The 22,656-nt window shown below is 39.4% G+C and overlaps 1 protein-coding gene across 9 annotated transcripts in view; it reads right to left on the bottom strand.

Annotated features, from left to right (window-relative positions):
• ptprt (protein tyrosine phosphatase receptor type T) overlaps nt 1-22,656 on the bottom strand; it is a 256,950-nt gene that overhangs the window by 60,281 nt on the left and 174,013 nt on the right. For 3 of the 9 annotated variants that reach the window (XM_058631865.1, XM_058631866.1, XM_058631870.1), the window contains 3 exons: nt 19,818-19,850; nt 12,598-12,627; nt 3,483-3,637 (listed from right to left, as the gene is read on the bottom strand). In XM_058631865.1, coding sequence (XP_058487848.1) covers nt 3,483-3,637; nt 12,598-12,627; nt 19,818-19,850 — 218 coding nt within the window. The remainder of the gene's footprint in view (nt 1-3,482; nt 3,638-12,597; nt 12,628-19,817; nt 19,851-22,656) is intronic. The other 6 variants (XM_058631868.1, XM_058631872.1, XM_058631871.1 and 3 more) reach the window with 4 other exon arrangements.

Raw genomic sequence — 22,656 nt, 5'->3', positions numbered from 1 at the left:
TGGGAATAAGGTCAACCTTACAAAATAGTAAACGTATAGAGCAGTAACAGTAAAGCTGAGCAGATATATATAATTGTGTATGAATGTGATTCACCACCAGGGTTTACTTTCTTTAACAGTGACTGATGGCTTCTATGTCCCTGCAGATACACTCTATCTCTCACAAACACACACAGTCTGCTTGGAGTTTATAAATAAATGATATGTAAGATACACACACACACACACACACACACACACACACCCACACCCACGCAAACACGCACACACACACACACACACACAACCAATAAGATACAACCTAGAGTGATTGCTGTGAGACTGACTGTGATGTATTATATGCTGGCTAAGCCTGTTAAATAATCCACAACAGATATCACAGCTAGCCTACACATTCATCTACAGTATAGGACCTGCAGCAAGCTGGTGTGTTTCTTTATGTGTGTGTGTTCACTAAAAAAACATGGCATTCATCTATGGACTTTCAGCCATAATTTAGTACTCATGCATAGAGATTTTTTTTTTTTTTAAGTGTGCATGTTTTATGTACTTCAGAGTAGCAAAGGTCCAAGCTGGTAGCCATTAGTGGAAAATCTCTCACTAAAAAGAGCTCTCCTTCCACCTCCCTTCATACTCACTGAGCAGATGACATGATATGTCACCCCTCCCCTCTTCTTGTCTCGCTACCTAAACTCCAGTTTCCTTCCATTTCTCTTTCGCCATCTCTCTCTGGTCTTTTTTGCCCTGTACACCGTAAAGTAGCTCACGTTTATAAGCACATATTCAGACAACTGTCGTCTGACATCATGACGTGATTACTTCAACCAACTCACAATTATCTGACAATGTAGTTTAATTTTCAAAAAGCACTTGTAACACACAATCCGAACATGTATATGAAAACGATCGGCTTGTAAGTTCATGAACTGAAAACAATTAAGGGAACTGATAAAACTTAAAACGACAGAGATCTGCTAACTTGTTAGGGTTTACAGCGATAGTCCATTTTTAGTCTACCACTTAATCTATCTTAATCCACATCTTGGTAATATAGGGATTGGTGGTGTGAGAGGCATTTTAAAACCATTCATGACTGCGGTCCAACCCATTAATGTAAAACACTAAGTGGAGAGTGGAGGTAGTCACTTATGCCATGACATTATTACTATTATTACTATTATTATCTTTTTCCTTGACGACAGCCGCTGATGTGAACCTGAATTTAGGCATCTGTCTCCCTGTCACAGTGTAAGTGGTGGGATGGAAGAGTCGTCAGATATTGAAATGTGTGTCAGCTCAAGCACTCATTCATGGTGCTTGAGCTGACTAAGCACAATTAAGTATTTTCATCATCATCATGACAGAGGTTTGATTTGACTCCATCATTTTTATGAGAGATCCTTTTCTTCTACCCATTTTTAGAATGGTTGAAGATGACTACCAGCACATTAGCTTCTGAAGTGCACTAAGATGACCAGTTCTGGTGTCTGAAAATCCACACCAATAGTTTGTGACTGAGATTTGTGAACTTTATTTATTGGATTTGATCAAAAATAGGTGCCAGTGTCACTTAAATGTGTATAGTATGAACCCATTCTTAAAATAAAAAAAGACTATTTCAAAGATAGAAAAGAGTGGAGGCTAATAGAGCCATACTGATGTTTTACTGTCTTACTCACAACCTTTTCTAGCATAATTCTCATTCATCATATTCTTCTTGTTCTCTTGTTTTCTAATACAATAGGCCAATTTCGCTAGTTTTATCTTCACATCACTTGATAGTCTCCCTATTTCCCCCTTCCCTCCTCTGATACCCTCAAACACAACATGTTTTCTCGTCTTCTGTGATAAAATCCCTCTCGTTTCAAGCGTACCGGCACCGTATATACAGCATGTTAATGTCCTGCAAAAAGAGGCTCAACTTTAATACAGTGAGGAATGCACCCGCATACTAAAAGAAATCTGCTTTGACAGCAATGTCCTGTGAAGACAATGCAATGACACAGATATTACTGGGTCCCCCACCTTGTGTCAGCATCAGCACTAAGCCCGTATCCGTGACGATGATGATCACGTTTGTGTGTGCAATGCTTCTTGTCCTTCGTGAAATGGCCATGTAATAACATGTAACTATATCAAGTGTGAAAGAGAGACTAGTACATTGCACCAACTTTGATCAGTTGACTAAAAAAACTAACTATTTCTATTTCACATATTCTCGAGGTTAAAGAGAAATTGAAATGCCCAAACTCTTTATTTGGCCAAATGGAAGGTCTGTCAACATTGCCTTGAAAGAAAGAGAAGAATGTTTTTCTCTTCCAAATCATCTCAAATTGTCACTTATGGTCTCAGCTAGACTTTTAGTAGTAGAGTTGGGAGGGAACCTTTTTGTGAACTACGATTTTGCAATATCATGATCGTATTGTACTATATCGTGGTGACATCGTATCGGGGCGTCTCTGGTGATTCCCTCCCCTAGTAAGTAGGTCTAGCTTGAAGAAAAAAAATCAAATAGCAAAGTTTTGTCTGAAGAAGAAAATGCATCGAATTTTATGTATCTGTGGGTTACAAATTCCCAACTAAGTGGCCAAGTCTATCTGAAAGCAAAGACATTTTCAAAGTTTTAAATATCACAGCTTTATTGAACACTCAGGGTTCAGATAAAAAGGATCTGTCCTAAGTGCCTCCAATGCAAAAACATTATTGTGCGTCAGAATCGCAGAGTGGACAGTTAAGGGGAGAGTGTAGCAATTATGGCCGACATTAGCTTGCTACTTAGTCCCTCTCCAGCACCCCTGGCTTTCAACAGCGAAGCACTCCCAAAAGGCCAAGCTGACATTTTCAAGAGAAAAATGCCCTTCTGAGACACCCTGTTTAATTACCCTGGACACACTCTCACACACACACACACACACTTGTACAAAGAGATGGGAATTTGAACCCACAAAGTCATGTACATGTGGGCAGGGTGACTTTCATGAGATTACAATTAAAGACACAGATGCAAAATTTGCATTCATGCACTTGCATGTGCATGAGGCGTCACAGAGGAAGAAGGAATGAAGGAACAGAGTTGAAAATGATTACAACAGCACTAAGTGAGATGGGGGTTAGTGAAACAGCAGAGCTCTGCTGATACTGGAGGATGGGGGGGGGACATATGGAGAGTTTTTACTATGAAATAAGATGTCCACTATTTGAATAAATGAATCTGACAAAAATGATAAATGGCACAGACAAATAGCATATGCATATTTCCAAGTAAAGACAAGGGCAAAAGAAAGTTAACCTGAGACAACACTGTTTGAATGATTTTTTTTCACGCACAGCACAACACTTGCTGTTTACTTTACCCTGGCTGTTACACTGTATACTTAGTTTCTGGAAGTAAATTCTCTGATGAACATTCAAGGTGGTGGCAGCTGCAGTGGGTAGATTGAGGATGAAGACTGACGCCAGAGCCTCAGACCATTTCTACTTACTGAATCCGTTGAGGTCCTGGCTTGAGGTGGAGAAGGGGTCGTCTTTGTGCAGGGTGCTGACTTTAGTGGTGCTCTTATCAGCTGTTGTGACCGGACCCATCTCCCTCTGCTGAGTGGAGCTGCTGGCAGTCTCCTTCTGCTTCTTTGCCAGCTTCCTACAGTCGTATCAACACATGAACATCCACACGCACACACACACACACACACACACAGAGACACACATACACAGAGACATTAACATATTTGAACATGGCGACATGCATGTGTGTGCAAAATCCTTAATTCAACCACAGACGCACAATACGATAAGAGATGAGACGGGAATGTGTTGTTACACGTGAAGTGACTCGAGCACATGCTATTTAAAAAGTCCATACATTTCATCTTAAGCACTGACTGACATATGCACATCCCTTTATCACTGCTCTCAACAATGGTATTGTTAATGGCAGCGATTTGGGTTCAGTTCATGTTTGCAGTAATGTTTTTGTTTTTACATGTCACTGTTCATGGAATGGAATGATGACTGTGTCTAATAAAGACCTACTGTGCGTGTCATTTCATCTCAATAAATAACACTATCAATTATTCAGTAAAAACACACAGAAACTGTTTGAGGATGCACTGAATTTCTGGAAGATTGTCAAAAGGGGTTGCATGTGAAAGCAAAAGTCTTCTGCCACCTATGTACTCCAACATTGAAAAAGGTCTATATAAATATGAATTTATAATGTGTATACATATATATATACAGTACATACAAAATGTCATCGCCTTCATTATATACATACATGTAAATGTATATATATGTATATCTATACATACATATATATATACATATATATATATATATATATATATATATATAAATGCTCTTGCTGACTTGCACTCTTGCAGAATCTGAACAGCCATAGAATAGATTTAGTTTAATAGAACGTCAAACTACTTATTATTTTAATGAATTTTGTTAGCTTACATAATGGAGATCTGTAAAATATCTAATAATAAGGGCATGCTTCTCAGAAGACAAATCACGGACAATAATTAGTGGCGCAGCAGACTGGAATTTCACCCAGTGCAGGATGCTTGATGCAAACTGCGATTCGAGGGCTCTATTTTACAGCGCCCCTGCCATGCAGGAATAGCAAATGCACCTGCGTTCGTCAGTGGGCCCCTGGGTGTGTTGATCTTAAAATGAGGTGTGGTCGGGGTTCATTGTTGGTGCATTGCGATTTTGAGGCAGCAGAAAGCCACTGGACTAGTAGTCAATGGAGTATAGGTGTGGCAGTGATCCTCCTCTTCCACTTCCACATCAGTTATTATGCAGTTTGAATGTCGGAGTAATTCTTTGCACAGTCTAACAGAGTTGGTGATGGAAAAGAGTTGGTAGACGGCAGAGCCAGATGGTTAACCGGCCAAGACCACATACCATTAGCCGGGGGAGCGGGTTGCTGCCAGAGCTGTGCCATTTTTATCCACAGTTGCCGTGTTAAAGGGCACTTTGTGTTCTTTTGCCCTAGAAATAATAAAACTACTACATAAAAATATCAGATTGGGAACTGATTAATGCATCATGTCCCATTCAGTGTTGTCTGAAAGGACCTGGGCTTAGCTGATGTTGTGTCTTTAAAAAAAAATCTCATATAAAATTTTTTTTTGCGTGAGGATTTAAGCCTCACCTTTTCAGGGAAAATATTAATCCCTACTTCAGAGACATGTGGGGCTTCTGCAGTGGCTCTATAGAATGTTATGATAGGTGTAGTTGTATTAATGTGACTGCTATTGAGATGTCCCTGGAGTGTTGTAGCCTTCTGATTTGCTTTCTCCCATTTACTGTTCACACGTCACAACTCCTGTCTGCTGACGGCTATTTGCAGTTTTAACCTCAGTTTTAGGTCAACTGAGACAACAGATGGCAGAGATGACAGCAAGCTATTACAATCTGACATCATCCGCAGGATTTACCAAACCTTGCAGAAGGTCCACCATTGAGAATAGTTTGATTATCTACTCCTACTTTTATCTCCAGGAGTGGAAAATGTCCTTTGAACCTGAACAAACTGCAGGGATCATTAGTGAGGCTCATTATACTGCTGCTTTTGACAGAATGAAATGATGCCAAATGTTGTAATCCAACTTAAATGAACTTTATATTCTGTTCTAAAGTTTGGTTTATCTCCATGAGCACACCAGCTAAGATATTACCACTCCTCCCAAAAACAGGATCTGTCTTTCACCAACTTTGCATTGTAGCAGCAAACCACTTCACACTGAAGTGGGATTCCATGCTCTGCCCACAACAACAGAGTGACCCATTCACCACATTTCTCAGCTTTTTGTTCACATCAGCACCTGCTGTGCCTTACAGATGAACAACACTTCACATCAGTAAGCGTAAGAGTATAAAAAAATATGAATTTAACAGCACGTCTATCTCATTTGTAATCATAAACATGTCATTTGTATTAACTGAAGATAACCTCCTCCAGACTTCACCAACACATTCTTCATCATCCTTGAAGCGTCTGATATCTAGTCACGAAAAAGGCCTACAGTGGGACATGTGGCGGTAATGCAGGCATGTGCATTGAGCAAGCACTTGAGCTCCTTGAGGGTTGTTTCTGCACAGAATGTGCTGGGTGTTCAGTGCGTGTTTGCCTGCGTGTGAGCAAACACGTGTCTGTTGTATCTGGCTGTTGGCACAAACTGCCCAGCGAGTGGGTGTGATTCCCAGGGACCTATCACGAAGCCGCCTCATATGCCTGCTTTAAACACATTTCTGACAAACTGCGTGTTTCTGTCCAGTCACTCCGAAAGGCAAAATTAAAGGAGTACAAAACGATTCTCCTACACGGCATTCATCATATCTCCCCTGCAGAGACCAATCAAGTTTCTTTTCAAAAGCTTTTAGGAATTACTTAGAGGCACCGCGATAATACAGTGTCTGTAACAGGAGACGAGGGAAATGAGTATGTTCTCAATCTAAGAAGCTGCAGGACATTACTTAAAGTGAAAATCATTGCAGAATGACACAGTGTTTTAACACTGGTTACTGGTTCAGGTTACATGACCCGTAAAAAAAAAAACACACGTGGGACACTCATGATTTTCAGCCAATTGTTCTTAAAGGGGCCAATGTATGATATGCAACTAAAGTATAAAATGAGCACAGCAATCCAGTGGGTGCAGATATGTTGAATGCAACTGGACGGAAGATAAAGTTTTTGCACCGGTTAATCGATATCCAAAGATATCACAAATACATGTGCCACTGACTTTATCGCATACAGTTAGTGTAGATAGTGTCTTTGTTTAAATGTTCCACATTTGAATATAAGTCCCCGCCAGGGGATTCAAGCTGTCCTGAAACAATCTCTCCCGTCAGAAAGCATGTAGTATGTATCGAGTATCAGAGCTTCATTATTACACTGTAATATTTTAGATATTACACTGTAATATTTTAGGCTCATAAAACTACAAGCATATGATCATGACTAACTGTAAATCACGTTTATTTTGTATTTATATATTTATTCTGACTGAAATGATTGAGCAGCACAAACAACACATTCTTGCTGTTGTGCCTGGTCTGGATCAGGCTAACCACACAGAATACATTGCCATGGAAATGTATGCGCCCCTGCTTTTCATGCAACTGAATGAGGCTAAGTTTAGAAAACTGACATATTCCAGCTTGTTTGTTTGCTTCTATATTGCATATCATCTTCACGGTGAGCTCAAGGCCGACACTAGTGAATTCCACACCCTCTTCAGTATAAATAAACTAGGCTTTCTGCATCAATGCTAAAACGATGCCTGTATGTTTTCCACATGCAAAGACACTGCAACATGTCTTCAAATCCCATCAAGTTAATCCACTGACTCACTCAAAACTAACAATATTATAGAAGGTGTGTGTGTGAAGATATGCAGAGATAGGACATGAAGTAAGAAACTGAGTCTACGATCTAGTGATGACCTGAACATGCCTTTGAGTATTTAACCAATTCATCCAACAGACAGAGAATGGGAATAAAAGCACATTATAAAAAAAGCGTGAAAAGTGAATAGCAGGAAAGCAGATGGGGAATTTTAAAATTAAAGCAGTAAATAAGGAAGAAAAAAAAGAAGAAGACAGGTAAGGGGAAAGGAGGAAAGGCTGAGCAAAGTTTCTCCTATAATCATTTCTTCCCATCAACCTGAGATTCAGCCTCACACTGCTCCACAGCAATTTATAGGTGATGGAGTTTCAACACCTCCTGTGTGATTGGAGCTTAGAGTGGCCTATTCCTGGCTACCTGACTGCACATTGACAGAAAGTGGGCAGGCGGCGAGGAGGAGGAGGAGGAGGAGGAGGGGGTGGTGAAAAGAGAAGAAAGGAAAGCCAAATGGAAGAGATGAAGAGATTGAGAGAGAATAAAGAACAACACGATTGAAGAAACAAGGGTGAAGGGAGGGAGAAGAAGAGAGATGGGAGAGGGAACAGGGAAGGAGACAGAGGGTAGAGGAGGCAGCAAAAGTAGGGACAATAAAGATGCTAAAGTAACAAAAGTGAGAAAAGTAGGAAAATCTAAAGGAAGACACTTGTGGCTTACAAGAAGAGAAAGACCTTTCATTCTTCTCCCCCTTCTTCTCTACACCTCTACCTATCGCACATTCATCCTCTAAATGGACTCATTTAAATGACAAATTTCTCGCACATTGTGAGTGGCAATGAGTAAGACATAATCCATCTCTAATAAATGTCACGGCGGCAGTTCATTTAGCAATAAGGTTACGCTGTCGGATGCCGACCGCCGAGAAAATCATGGACTGCTTTGTTCCTCCGGCAACATTAATTGCAGGCTGCTTGATGTGTCGATAATGAGCGATGTGGGGTGGATACGTTGTGTTTTGTTCCGTTAGTGTGTGTGTGTTTGCGTGAGTACATCCACTAACGAATCTGAGAGGAGGCACCGGGCGCTGAGAGACAAAAGACGAGAAGAAATGGAGTGAAACAAAGTGGGTGCACTTTTGGTGAAGCCAAGCAAAATAACTGCCTTTTAATTGTTCCTCATTTGATGTATTAGCTGTCATAAGCACTCAAAGGCTTCATTTCCCAAATGCTGGATATGCCTTTGATGCCGTTTATGACTGGATTTCATCAGTAAGCATCGCCGATTATGAATAATCTGGTTTTGTGAATTTATGCACTGTTATCCTGGTCTAACATCATGGGAATTCTATCATCAGTTTTCTTGTATGTTTGCTTGTGATTAGAACAATGTGCCATCATTGTTTTAAAAAAAAAACCTTATTTTTAATATTTACCACTGTAGTGCATATCTTTTAGGGATTTATTTGATGTTTTGATTCTGTCACTATTCAGGCTTCATGAACAAAAATGTAAAAATGTTATTTTAATGTTTTATAAATCATCTGATAAGGCTCTGGGAAGCAAAACTATCAGACCTGACTGAGCATGCGTTTGTGTGTAAACTACGAGCGGGAACAAGACCCAGTTGTACTGATTGGGTTCATTGAGCTGCGATAGTATGAACTAACGTGGGTGCTTCTTTGTGTTTTTAGTCATACTTCAACTTCTCTGTTACTGTCTCACTTTACTCGTGCATTGTTGCTGCATTGTTGCTGCTGCTGCGGTGTGTCCTGACATAAATAATATAGTGGGAAATACAATCAGAGGTGGAGCTGATAGGCTTTAATGGTATTAATGTAGTTTACAATTTTAACTGGATTTTATTAATTAATTAACTAATCTAAGCCTCAAAATGTGCGTCTAGACTTTTTTTAAATTTATTTTAACCATAAAAGGGCCAGAAAATGTCCAGCGAGTGCTTTTGCCCATTTTTTATATATCTGGCACTTATTTACCTGCATGTTAAAATAGTATATTAACAATTTTTAACAAATATACACTGTTGTTGAATGAAAACCATGATTTTGCATGTTAAATTTGAAATTTGAACAGTATAAAACCTTTTTAAAATAACAATTTTGTTTGAGTCTTTGTCTCAGTGTCTATTGATGATTTCCAACTCTCCTCTCTGGTGACGAAAACACTGATTTGCAGGCTTCTTGCAAAAGCGCTAGTAAAATTACCGTAATAACCACATTTTGGTTTTGATGTGCAACTTCTTGTTTCCAATAGCACAAACCGTCATGTAAATGCAGTAATGCAAAATGTGCTTGCATAAACGTGTCGTCTGCGATACGCTCGGTGTTAAAGGGTTAAATCACTCAGCATTGTCATCATTTGACACTTAAGTAATACTTTATCACAATAGCTGCAGACAAAGCTGATTCCAGCTGTATGCATATGGAATCAAATACATATATAAAGCAGTAAAACAAGGTCGACCAGCTGTTGGACATATAATAAGGTAAATGTATGTGTTTATGACCCTAACGGTAACAACTGTGTTGTGATGTAAACAAGTCTCTGATGAACTGAGATGATTGTGTGGAATGGAAAATTGAAGTGGTTTTGCTTTTTTTTTATTTTCATTTACTGCAATTTATGTCGTTGGACGGATTAATGGATTAATTGCTGTTACCAGGATTTGAAGTCTGCTTATTATACAAAGAGATGAACCATGCATTACACTGTGATACACAAAGTAGGCGTTTGCATTTTGAAAAAGAAGAGAAAACTTACTTAATTGACATACAGTAATTATTCAGTGTTTCTACAGAGGACTGTTCTTTGGTGACCTGCTTCTACTTTTGATTATGTAATTGGTAAATATAGCTGCACATACTGTAGCAACGGATAGTGTACGTGCCCTCGACAAAATCAATGAGGTGTGTTACGGTTCTTTTCCTTTGAATTGATGCATGCAGGCGGAATAGCATTTATTTTTACAGAAGCCTGGCAAGTCAACAGGAGCAACCTTAAGGCATCCAATCAAACAAGGGAAATGGCATCTGTTTCACTTGTCGAGGGATTGACAGAACTCCTGTGCTATGGTAAGAAAAGTCTCAGCCAGCCCGGCAGATAGACAGCTCAAATATCCCAGAGTCATCCTCGGCCGCTGCTGTAGTCAGACAGGCAGTCAGTCACTTCAGGATGACAGCGGTAGCTCCAGAGGAGGCTACAGGCAAAGCCAAAACAAACTCTTGTCTGTGTATCACAGGATTTAGAGGCAGACGCAGCAAGGCAGAGAGAGATTGAGGTATACAGAAAGAAGAGAGGGGAGAGATGGAGTTTGGAAGAAAGACAGGGGGAGAAAAACCCTCTCTGATCTAACAGTAAACATCCTTGGGCTATAGCTACATGTGTGTGTTTCTGCACATGCAGCTGCTGTAAATGTTAACAGTTTGTATTTTTTGTATTTCAGGAACCAGAGCCCACATGATGTTGGGCCAGTGCAGGGTTAAATGTAACACTGACCTTTTATGCAGTTATACAAGTTTGATCAGTGTAGTGTTGGGTGTGATTATGGCTGCAGCTTTTACTCCAACACAATGGTAGGAAAAGTTTGGCAGAGCGTAGTATTGTGCAAATTAAAAAACTGCAGAGGGTGTCAAAAAAAAAAAAGTTTAAATGCCATGGTAATGCCTTGTTTAATTGTGTCACTCTCAGTGTAAAGAAGCCATTTTGGTGGGTCAAACAGCCTCAAGGTGGCTGTTTTGAGAAACGACGGCATGTGATGACTGTTCCGCTCAGTTAGGACTCAGCTGCAGATTTGGGGGGAATTTTTAGATGCTTTGAAGACAGCAGGGGAAGAGTGGATTTTCAAAAAAGTGTCACTGCAGAGATTTGTAGGTGAGCTTGAGGCAACAGGGCATATGTGTTTGTACAAGCACACACACAAACACACACGCACGCTCTCCTGATTGCACATACACAAGTTTGGTCTGGAGAGTGTGTGTGTGGTTGCACCTGCTATAGTGCATGTATGAGGAGACAGCTACTGTAAAATAGCTCCTCCTGGGTTATGGGCGGGAGGAATAACTGTGATTTATACTGACCTTTATGTCTGAGACATTTCAAGAGTGGGAACCTGCAAAAAATTCATTCTGACAGGAATTTCCTCTTTACCACCAAATCTGATGCTGTAGCTGTCCTGAGAAGTTCAGGCATCTCAACGTGTGATGCTTTTCTACAGGGTTCAAGGTCACGGGCAACACATTACAATCATATTCGTGTATGTGTGTGTAATTTTCTGAACGCAAGGCAGGATATTGGTGAAAGTTGAGCTTTTGACCATTCAGACGCAACGGTTTGTGTTCTTACGACAAACCTCAAGCTTCTGTAAACAAAGCAGCAGTTAAATTATTGTGAGTAATCTACAATAATACGAGGATTGCACATTTTGTCTGTATGATGTCATGATCCTTTTTCATTCCTGTGTTTTTATTAAGAAGATACATCTGCATTTAATCTTCCTTTGAAGATGTCAAATAGCACGAGTCCCATTTCGCCAAGCGGTGCAGTTGGGTTGAGTCCAGTACATTATGCATTTATTTGCATTTCCATTGTCAAACGTTGAGAAGGGTACCAAAATAACCAATCTGTTCCATCCCAGTGTTTGGCACCTTTTCATTGGGATACAAAGCAAGATGGTACGGCTCCTGAAGGGTGGAGCCATTGACTGGTGACTTGTGTGTGACAGTGGGGGGAAGACAGCTGTGCGTTTTTCAAACAGCCTGCAGCCTTTTTCTCCTCGATTGTTACCCTTTGTTTAGAGTGTTGCGTTCATACTGGTATTTATTGGCAAGCTAAGTTGTGTCGTGCTGTTATGGCATAATATTACTTCTGCTTGGCGGAAACGAGGCTAAACTGTGCCTACAGGTCATTGATTGTCTTCCGTGCATCAAGTCTAAGGCTGCCATTAGCTGGTCTCACTCTCACACCAACGGTCAGTTTAGAGTGTCCAATTAACTGTGGGGATGTGCAAATGAGGAGAACATGCAAACTCAGTCGAACCGGGATCCAAACCCCGGTGACCGCCTTGCTGTGAGGCAACAATGCTAGCCACTGTATGACCCACTCTGATTCACTGTGGGCCTATAATATGATAGAAAACAAGAACAAAGACAACATTTGAACAGGAAAAGGGTAGTCATGAGGAACTGTGAAAGGAGTTACTCCTGATGTGAAATCTCTACTTACAGGTAATAAGAGTAGGAATAAGCATGTCTTCTGAAGCATGGTGAGGTGAGGCCGATGATGACAACAGAGCAAAACCGAGAAGAGGGACAAACACATTGGATTAGTTCATCACTGGGAAAAAAAATACTTGCTGGATCTCAAACCTTATAGTATTTTCTATTTCTTTCCAGAGTTTAAATTTGTCATCTTATCCCCCCTGTACAAACATTACTATATTGCTTGTCTGTCTGTCTTTTTTTAATTTCTTTCAGTAACACTTCAACTGTGTCTTTGTTTAATCACTGTGACAGTATATTTGTAGAGTTGTTGGCCACAAATGATCTCTGACAAAGACTCGGACAAAATGTACCTTTGTGTAAATCAGCTGTTAAGTGGTCGTAAATAATCTGATAAATTAGAACCAAAAATGAACTACACTTTGCTGCAGGAGTGATTAATAATATAGACCTCATATTTATTAATAATTCTCATGGTTTATAATGCATTATTTATTCCTTTTCAACTGTTTTTGTGCGAAAGGTTGCGTAAACTATGATCTATAAGTTACTTTGTTGGCCAGAGGCATCAGCACTCTCAAGAAAGCTGTGGGGAAAATCCTTCAAGAAAATCTCTCTTGAAGGTTGAATTGATTAGATTTTGGGTGGTCAAAGGTCAAGGACACTGAGGCCTTCACAAAACACACATTTAGCCTTGTAGAAATAGAGGAACATCCTGAAGGAACCATTTAACATTTGGCAGAAGTCTTAGTGAAAGGTAAACAATTACCTCAAAATATATTTTTGGTCTTGTAAACCTGGTAGTTCAGAGATGCCTGAAGAAAATGTCTTAATTTGATTAAAAAAAAACATGAGTTAATTATTAAAATGTGTTGGTAAAAGGTTAATGGTCCCTGTGTCGTTACAAGAAAATAGTTTAGTCAAGACTCTAAAAACCACAATTTTATTATATAAAATACACCTTTCATTAGATTCCGTTTTAAATTCCTACAGGCACACCATGTTAGTAACCTTCTACTTGAGCCATACGTTTAATGAGAATTTCACTGAATATGTCTTCGTTCAACCTTTAGGTTTTCTAAAGAAAAAAAACTTCAGTCCAGTGAAAGGGATTATCAAAGGAAAACTAAATAAAAATCAATAAATTCATGAAAGAAAATCTTGCACATCTGATGCTACCATCACCGACAGGCTGGCGGAGAGACAGACAGGAGATGAGGAATGACATAATCCAGCAAAGAGAGGAAGATGGAACTTGGACAAATGGAAGAAGGAAGGATTTTCTCATGAAGAGTGTGGTGGTGTTGTTGTGTGTGTGATGAACAGGTCATTATAGTTTTTAGTTATTAATTTTTTTTTTTACAGAAAATGTAGCACATGTTATTATTATGATCATGATTATTAGTATAACAATGAAATAAAAATGAAAATACAAAACAATATAATACAGGTATAAACCAAAATAATACACAAACATTTAACTCGAGAAACAAATCCATATCTGTGCATATATATCTTGACTAATAACTCATTCAACCATATGCACGTGGTTCTCCGTGTGTACATGTGATACTGGGCTCCTGTGGCTTATTTGTAAAGGTTTGTTGGCAGAGTTGTCAGAGCAAGGCCAGCGATTGGGATCTCATAGTTTCTTAAGGTCACACAAAAGCAAACAAATACATTTGTCTGTCTGTTTGTGTTCACATTCTCTTCACAAGCCTTATTCCCCCTTTACAAAAAAAAACCCTCTAACATACACACACCCACTTGATTTTATATCTTAGTGATGACATCATAGACATAATACATTCCCTCGCCCCTTACTCTAACCTTAACATCACAACTACGTCCCCAATCCTTGCCCTAACCTACATCCAATTCTGACCCTAACCCTAAAACCAGGTCTTAATGCTGAAAAGCTCTTTAAAGTTGTGGGGCCCAAGACACAAATGTCCCCACAAAGATAGGTTTGTGCGTTTTGTGGACCTCACAAAGATATAAATACACATACACACACACACCCTTCTATCATACTCATAACAATGTTTTAGGGCTCTGCTGACATTGTCCTTATGATATTAATAAAGTGCAGCACGCTCAGAGCCCGGCTGTAAAAGCCACAGCTGTTAAAACTGGCCATAAATATTAATATAGCATATAAAAAACAGTCCACCAATACAGTGCACAGTGCATCTGTGTGTGTGTGTGAGTCACTGTATACTAACAATTAGATGTTTGTGAAGGAGAGCGTCGGCGATTCCTTTGTCCTGCAGGAACATGAGCTAAACTGTTTCTTTGCACTCTCACGTTCAGATCACTGTGGTTGTTTTTTTTCCACTGTCAGACGTTGAGAGCGGAGATCTCAAAATGTAAGATTTTAGCTGTGACGACCGAGAATGACAGCTATATGAATATAGAGATATGTAACACGTATTTAATTAAAAACTACTTAAAAGATCACCCTTTACAGCTGGCGATGGATCTGCTGTTAATTATAGTCTATGCATCCGCGTGTGCTTTGAGGCTGTCCTTGCATATCCTGCATCGTTTGTGTGTCCTTGAAAAATAGGCACATCTATATCCACAGTAAGCAACGGTAAAATAAAGGAGTAACGGGCAGCACAGAGGCACAACTGCTATTGTCACCACAACTTTGTTGATTTGTGGACCTGGAATACAGTATGATCAAAATGACTGAAGCACAATAACTTTTTTTTTCTGCTGTGATCTCAGAAGTCACTTCATCCAGTGTTGACATGGCATTTTATTTAGAACATGCTAATTTGTTAGTTCTGTACGGTCCGAGTTCTACGATTTGCCCCAAGTGGAAGACGCCAGTAATGTGTGTGGAACACGTGGAGTGCAAAGATATGCAAGTATACAAAATATCTGTAGGCGTCTGGACTTGCTTGAGTTAAAATGAGGTTTCAGAGGCTTATTCAGAATTCTAAAGAAGACTCTTGGATGACAGGTGAAACGTCTTCAACTCAAGCAAGTCCACTTGCCGACAGCCAACTCCTGACCTGGATGACGGAGAACCTTTACAGACATGTGAATAAATGCTCTCATAACAAATCTGGTTGTCCAGTGGAAACATGTTGCTGAATAGCACGTATTTACTAGGATCTTAGGGTTCAAAGATTATAAAATTGAAAAGATTACATTTATACAAGAAGCAGCGAGTCAACGGTGAGGACAAATTAAACCCCTCTGTCCACAATGTGCAGACCCAAGACTCCCTGCCTGTCAGTGAATGTCTGAATGTCACAAATGATTCATGTAGCCATAGTGACTATTATAGGTACCTGAATAAGAAGGTTTCTTGTCATGGGTTCATGACACACACACAGCTGGGTTCAAACGGACGTATAATAGAAACCAAAAGATTTCTATAGCAGGATGTGACTGCACTCATAAACATACATCTGCTTACACATACATTCCCACTTTGGCGATACGACTGGAAATTGTCTTGAATATGAATAGTTTCTGCTGCGCACACACAAAATCCTTTTTCACACAGTGTGATGGCTGTTTATCACAACATTATATGAATACTATCAGCTGAGAAAATACAAACATTTCAGCATGGGGGGGATGAATAGCTTATTTGCCCAATGTATTGTACTCAAACTAACTCTAAATCTAAAAAGACAAAAAAAACAAACAACATTTTTCACTCTATTCTCTCACTACGACCAAGCGGACATCTAATCCCGACAAGGTCAGTGTTTATGCGAGAAAAAGGTTCGAAAGAGGTACCAAATACAAGAACACACACAGTGTGGTTCAAGAGTGATACGATGGCTACAGTTTATCACACATACACAGTATAAATAGTGTGCCGGGATGGAATGCGTTTGCTCAAGGCTAAGTTGGATGAAAAATATCTCACCTAGTGCATGAACATGCACACTTTTTCACACGCATGCATGCTTGCCCACAATCTGTCACACACTCAGAGGCTGGCATATTCTGCATGTAGACTTTCTCTGACATGTGACTTATTAGCACCTCATTACTGCCAATGTGTGCTAACACAAACTGAGGGTACACCAGGGAAAACGAGGGGGAATCCATCTACAAATATTGTCAACGTTCCCTTTCTCAAGGCAGAAGTGTGAGTGGTCAAACGCTAATTTATGTGTGAAAAAACGGGCTGTTGGCAAGGAAAGACGTTAACCGATGTGATGTGAAAATTGTAGGGTAAAAGAGAGGCCCAATAAAGTGACAGGTTTTCATCTCTATTCATAATCCAGTTAATTAGTGCTGTGGTAAGAGAATGAATATCAACATGCCATATGCAAACAGTCACACTGAAAGCAGAATGCATATACGCACACCCACCAATGAATGAGAGAGAAAATGAATTATACAGCCAATCTCTCTCTCGCTGTGGTGAGGATATTATTCAATTATTTCTTTTAAATAAATCTCTCTCAGAATCTGATCAGTAGTGGAAATTGTTTCCCGCACAGGGACTGACCTGGTCGGCAGAGATCACCTCAAACCGAGCTGTAGATTTAAACTTTTGACGACCAAAAGACAACTGGAGGACAGGTTTCCTTGTCTTCTGCATTTTCGTGTTTGGCTGTGTGTTGATATTCAAGTGTGCACGGCAGCAACATTACGAATAACTTCACTTTTGTACACAAAATGCAGCTCACTTAATGTCACATTTTCATTGTTAACAGTGACATATGGTGCTTCATTGTAACTGCATTCAAAATTGCTTTTAATGTAAAATAATTAATGAATTCCATTACATGGTTAAATGTTCATGACATTTTTGTTCTAACTTAATTTTAAAAAAACTATGAAGAAAAGGGACAGTTAACATTGCAATATAAATGGAAACTCAGTGTGTGGTAATACTGAATCATTTAAAAGTAACTTTCTGTTGCTTATGACGGGTTAATACTGAATTCTGAGTAACACCACTGTTCAAACTCTCAGATACATACTGTAGCACACTTTCTAGTATATATTCCAACCCCTTTATGGGAAGGAACAGCACAACTTCCATATGTCCCATAGATATATGGGACATACGGGAGACGTTTTATAAAACAGTAAAATGATTCATTTACATTTGAAGGTGATTTTACGTTCAGTGGTAGCTCAAATAAATTCAGCTCAGCTGTGGCTTTGTTTACAAGCCGTTTGATATGCACACGACTCGTGTTGCTTGTTCTAAGTCTGTGTTTTACAACTGTGTGTAGTAGAGCATTACCTGGCTCTCAGCTATTAAAGTGGAGAGTAAAATGTTTACGAATACCAACAAGAGTAAGGCGCGAAGAGGAAAATAAGATATAGACTTTGAACAAGACATTGTTCTTCTTGCACCAAGCACAAGTTAACATGTGACATGACAGTCTGTGTGTGTGTGTGTATAAATGGGCTTTAACTGTGCAGTGAGTGGACCATCAAGCATTTATCTCAGCAAGCAGCACAGTCCATTATTCAACAATGTGTCACATCTGCAGAAGGGGGTCAAATCTAGCTCTCTCACTGTGTGTGTGTGTGTGTGTGTGCCAAATTATCTGTGAATAAGTACATTGTGTAGGTTTAGCATCTGTCCGCATGGAAGCACTCTCTAATGTGTCTATGAGCAGCATATACCTTCATTTGGAGACTGAAAGTCTCCACTGATTATGCACAGACATTTGTAGTCAGTGGTCACACATACATACATACACACACACACACACACACACACATGCACACTCCATTAAGACCACTTAGCCTTGTAAGAACACTGTCCGTGGATCTAGCCTCAGCTGATTGTACTTACAAGCCAATTTGGTTGTAGCCCTTGCAGTATTTTGGGAAATTGCAGTAAAATGCATTTCTGGGTCTGTCAGGGGGACAGGCTTGTTAAAAAAAAATAATTCAAAAACTTTGGGTACTCAACGTACTCTTATAATATCTGGAAGTAAAAACAAATCAACTTATTTCTCATTAATAAGGAATTTAATAATATAATTCCACAAAAGTACATTGTGGTTGTTCTCATTAAAATGTTGGGGAACTGCAACAAGTACATAGGTGTAGCTTTAAAATTGAGATTTGGGCTTTTATAAGAGAACCCTGACATGGAAACGATAGCTACCACGACAAGGAGGATTGTCTTTAAGCCCGGAATAATGTGGGTGGAGATATTTGTGAAAGTCCACAATGTCTCCACAAAAGTGAGACATTACCTCATATCTCCTTTTAAATCACCCATCTCAGTTTTGTTTGTCGAAGCCAAACATGTCATTTCTAACCTACAAAGTTTCACTAATTATTTAACCTTTCCCTAACAGCGTAGGCGTCGGGCTCGCTGGATCTTCGCTTCTGAACATTCCTACGTTATTTCTTGCTTTAGTGCCGAGATGCAAGCAACTTGGCGACCTGCCAGCAGCAGATGTCTTTATTTTCACTTCTGAATTCCTGTCTGAGGCTGATAACAGAGGCAGATATAAAGTCATACTGTAATTGCTTGCAATGCAAATGCAGTCAAGGTGTTTAGAAAGTAATGGACAGGCAAGCCAAAAACGTCTCACCATACAAAAGGTAATATGAGAGGTACAGATACATCCACTCAGATAATGGATTCATGATACTGTTTAAAACATGCACTCTCATTATTATTATTTTTTATCACTGAGCACTAATGATGTGCACGATTCACAGATGACCAAACACACCTTTGGAGGTTTTACCAAAAGCATCTTGTATGAGTTAACTTGTCTCTCTGTTAACTATGACCTAAAGCATCACATGTAGCCATTTTTAAACATCACGTTTGAAAATAAACTCATTTGGTGAACATGCATGTATAAGGGACCAGTATAATGGCTTGCACTGGATTTAAAAAATAAATGTCTAAACCCGGGATTTCAATCATTAAGTCATACGCCAACGTGATTACTTAAGACAAAATATAAAACAGCATGCCTTTCCTGTTTCACTGTCTTAAAGTACACAGAACATGCAGCATCTGAAACATTCTGCGGCACTTTTCAACAACGACGAGAGTCGTTACCACAGCGATGACAACGTGCACACCATCCGCACAGACTGCTGTGTACCGTCTCAAGCTAAAGCTATCAGGTTTTTATACTGGAGGTCATCAGATGCATTTGGAAAAACATGCAACGTTCAAAAATGTTGATGTGATGAGAGTCACAGTGAGGAACAAAGTGGATGTGTTGGTGTCTAGAAATAAACATACAATACCCCACGCTCAGAGTTCTCCATGTGTGAATCTCTCTATCGGAGCAAGGGCAAGGCAGGTACAGGACGGGACAGGAAGGGGTGGAGCCAAAGACAGGAAACAGGAAGATAGAGAGAGACATAAAAGGGTGTGAAACTTGAGTTAGAGAGGCTGTGGTGAAAAACATCCGTTTCATTTGTGTGTTGGTATGTTTGTGTTGACACTGAGCAAACCAACGCGAAGAGTAAAACCTGACTCATCCCCAGCATTCCTGTCATTTTCTGGTGATACGGTTAAATTGCTGCAGTATTCCTTCATTCATTTATTTATATATTTATTTCTCAGTCTGAATTGGTGGTGGCCTCCTCACATTTATTATTCCATTCTGCAAGTGTCATGGCTGTCTGGATTTGACAATGGACTGAACAGGGAAACATTTGTATTCCCATTCTCTCTCTGTTTCATGGCTGTGACTTGCACAGTCCCTTTTCTGCTAATCCTTGAACATGAATCGTGGACTGCTGTGTCAGGAGAACAGTGACTGTGAACAAGCTGTGATGGGCTGAGGAGCGAGAAAGCGGATTTAATTTGTCTCTCTTTAGGCAGCAATGAAAAGACCAGATCAGCCTCGTTGCAGCATAAATCACCACAATATGCCAGTGTGCACAACTTCAGCGGGTCTTAAGCAACGACACTTCTTCAGTGATGTATCAGGACAGAATGATCTATCAAAGTGACAAGTTTCTAAAATGGAGACTACAAAAAACTAGCATGACTGGCATGGACAATTTTTCAAAGAGAACAGTTTACATAGAAACCTAGAGCCAGGAGACGGAGGAGACATTCACTTGTTTCAGTCAACGCCAGTGGGGTTTGGACAAATAAAAAAAGTGTAAAAATAAATGTTACCCCCATGTCTTTGACTTTGGAGACATTCTGTCAAACATGTTGATGATGAAATACTACTCTATCGAACTATAAAAACACATCATCGCTTTTAGTTATCAACCATTTATTTATTTTACAGCCGGCAGTTTAGATTTTAGAAATAAACCTAGTGCATTTATCGTGCCAAACTTAATAGTCTCCAGTTGGCAGGTTCTTTTTTATTCTTCCTTCACAACAATGGAAATGACACATTTGTTTATGGATAACTAATAGTTTGAAGGCAGGAGAACGGAAACCAAAACAAAATAACAGATGTAAAAAGGAGCGTTTCTTATTTTTGTTGCAGTGGCTATGGTTAAGATGTCAAGAGTTAGGAGGAGGGTGATTGAAATGCTGGGTTGGACAGCCTGAGTGCAGGAAACAATGGATATGCAATTTGACATCAAGTACTTACGAAAAAGCATGAAAACTGTGTTTATGCATGCATTTGAATATGCGTTAAGTATACACACATTTTTAATGCTACCACATGTTTTTATGTTGCTCTGATTAAGTCTTGTAAATGTTATTTTCCCGGCCTACTGACTGTGTCTGAAAATGAACCATCCACACTGAGGAACTTTTCTAACACTTCCTTAAAAACGGTGGGTTCTCTATTGTAGTTTTACTTGTCCAGGATGTACACTGCCATGTACACTACATCCATCCAACATCATCTGGGATTAGCTCCAGCTCCCCTCACAACTCTTAAAGGTTAAGCAGCATAGATAATGGACTGATGTACGTTGTGGATCAGTGTGGAATTTGAAAACTTGATCATAAAGTTCTATTTGTAGAAACATCAGGGAGAGAAACTAACAGTAAACAAACCAAAAGGTTAAAGGTCCAGTGTGTAACATTTAGGATTAGGTTAATTTGCAGAATTTATATGTGTGTACATGCAAACGCACACGCATGCAGATGGCGATATGACATACATAACGTACAATCATGAAACACATTCACACAAGCAAATAATTAACAACGACAGAACGATTAATATGTGGTGTTCCCCATTAATCATCTAAACCAATTGTCGCCACACACTTAGTCAGGACGCACAAATGAGATTTCTTTGCATCACCAATTACATTTCTACATTTTTTTTTTCTGCACAATATATCTGCAGTAAACCTCTACCACATGAGGAAGTCTCTTAATTTTCCTCCACAGTCACAGTTTCTGCCATAATAACCCATGAAGCCCAGACACAATAAATGGATGCTTGTCTAATTAAAAAAAAAAATAACAAACAAAAAAACACTCAAACTGCTGGAATTCTGTCACTCCTAAAATGGTCACAGCAGTAATTCTGACCGTTCAGACTTCATTTGCATACGATTTCAATAACAATAAAAAAATATATAATCTGCAATGCTAAAATGAGTCAGAACCAACATCAGGATAAAAGTGTTAATTCATAACCTGTTGTAACCTGCCCCCCTGTCAGACTCTCCCTCATCCAGGCTCTGAAGCTGCGCCTGTGACATTAATTGTCCTTCTTGATGTAATTTTTATTTGTTCCCTTTTAGCATAAATTCAACGGTGGTCAGAATTACTGTTATGTCCATTGTAGGTAGAAATATCCAGTGCAATTTTGTGTTTCGTAATTTGAATAAAATAACATTGTTCTAATGAAGATTATAAACATCAGGGTCCCATAGTCGCACAGTTATTGCCCTTTGGAGTACTAGCCCTCATGAAACACAATAGCCCAACTAATCAAAGCATCGTTCAGCCAATTTTATTCTACTGTTCCACCTGTTTTTTTCAACATCCTCTGTCAAATATTGGACCAGACTCACAAAGGTGACCAACAGTGCTGCAAAAATAATTGGTTTTCCCACACCCAACCTCATTGAAATTAATAACAAGGCCACATTGCAATTTCAATTAAACAACACTTCACACACTCACTCAATGAACAGCTAGGCC

This window comes from Solea solea, chromosome 6, assembly GCF_958295425.1.
Source record: "Solea solea chromosome 6, fSolSol10.1, whole genome shotgun sequence".
NCBI classification, from domain to species: domain Eukaryota; kingdom Metazoa; phylum Chordata; class Actinopteri; order Pleuronectiformes; family Soleidae; genus Solea; species Solea solea.
This window is presented reverse-complemented; position numbering and strand designations above follow the sequence as displayed.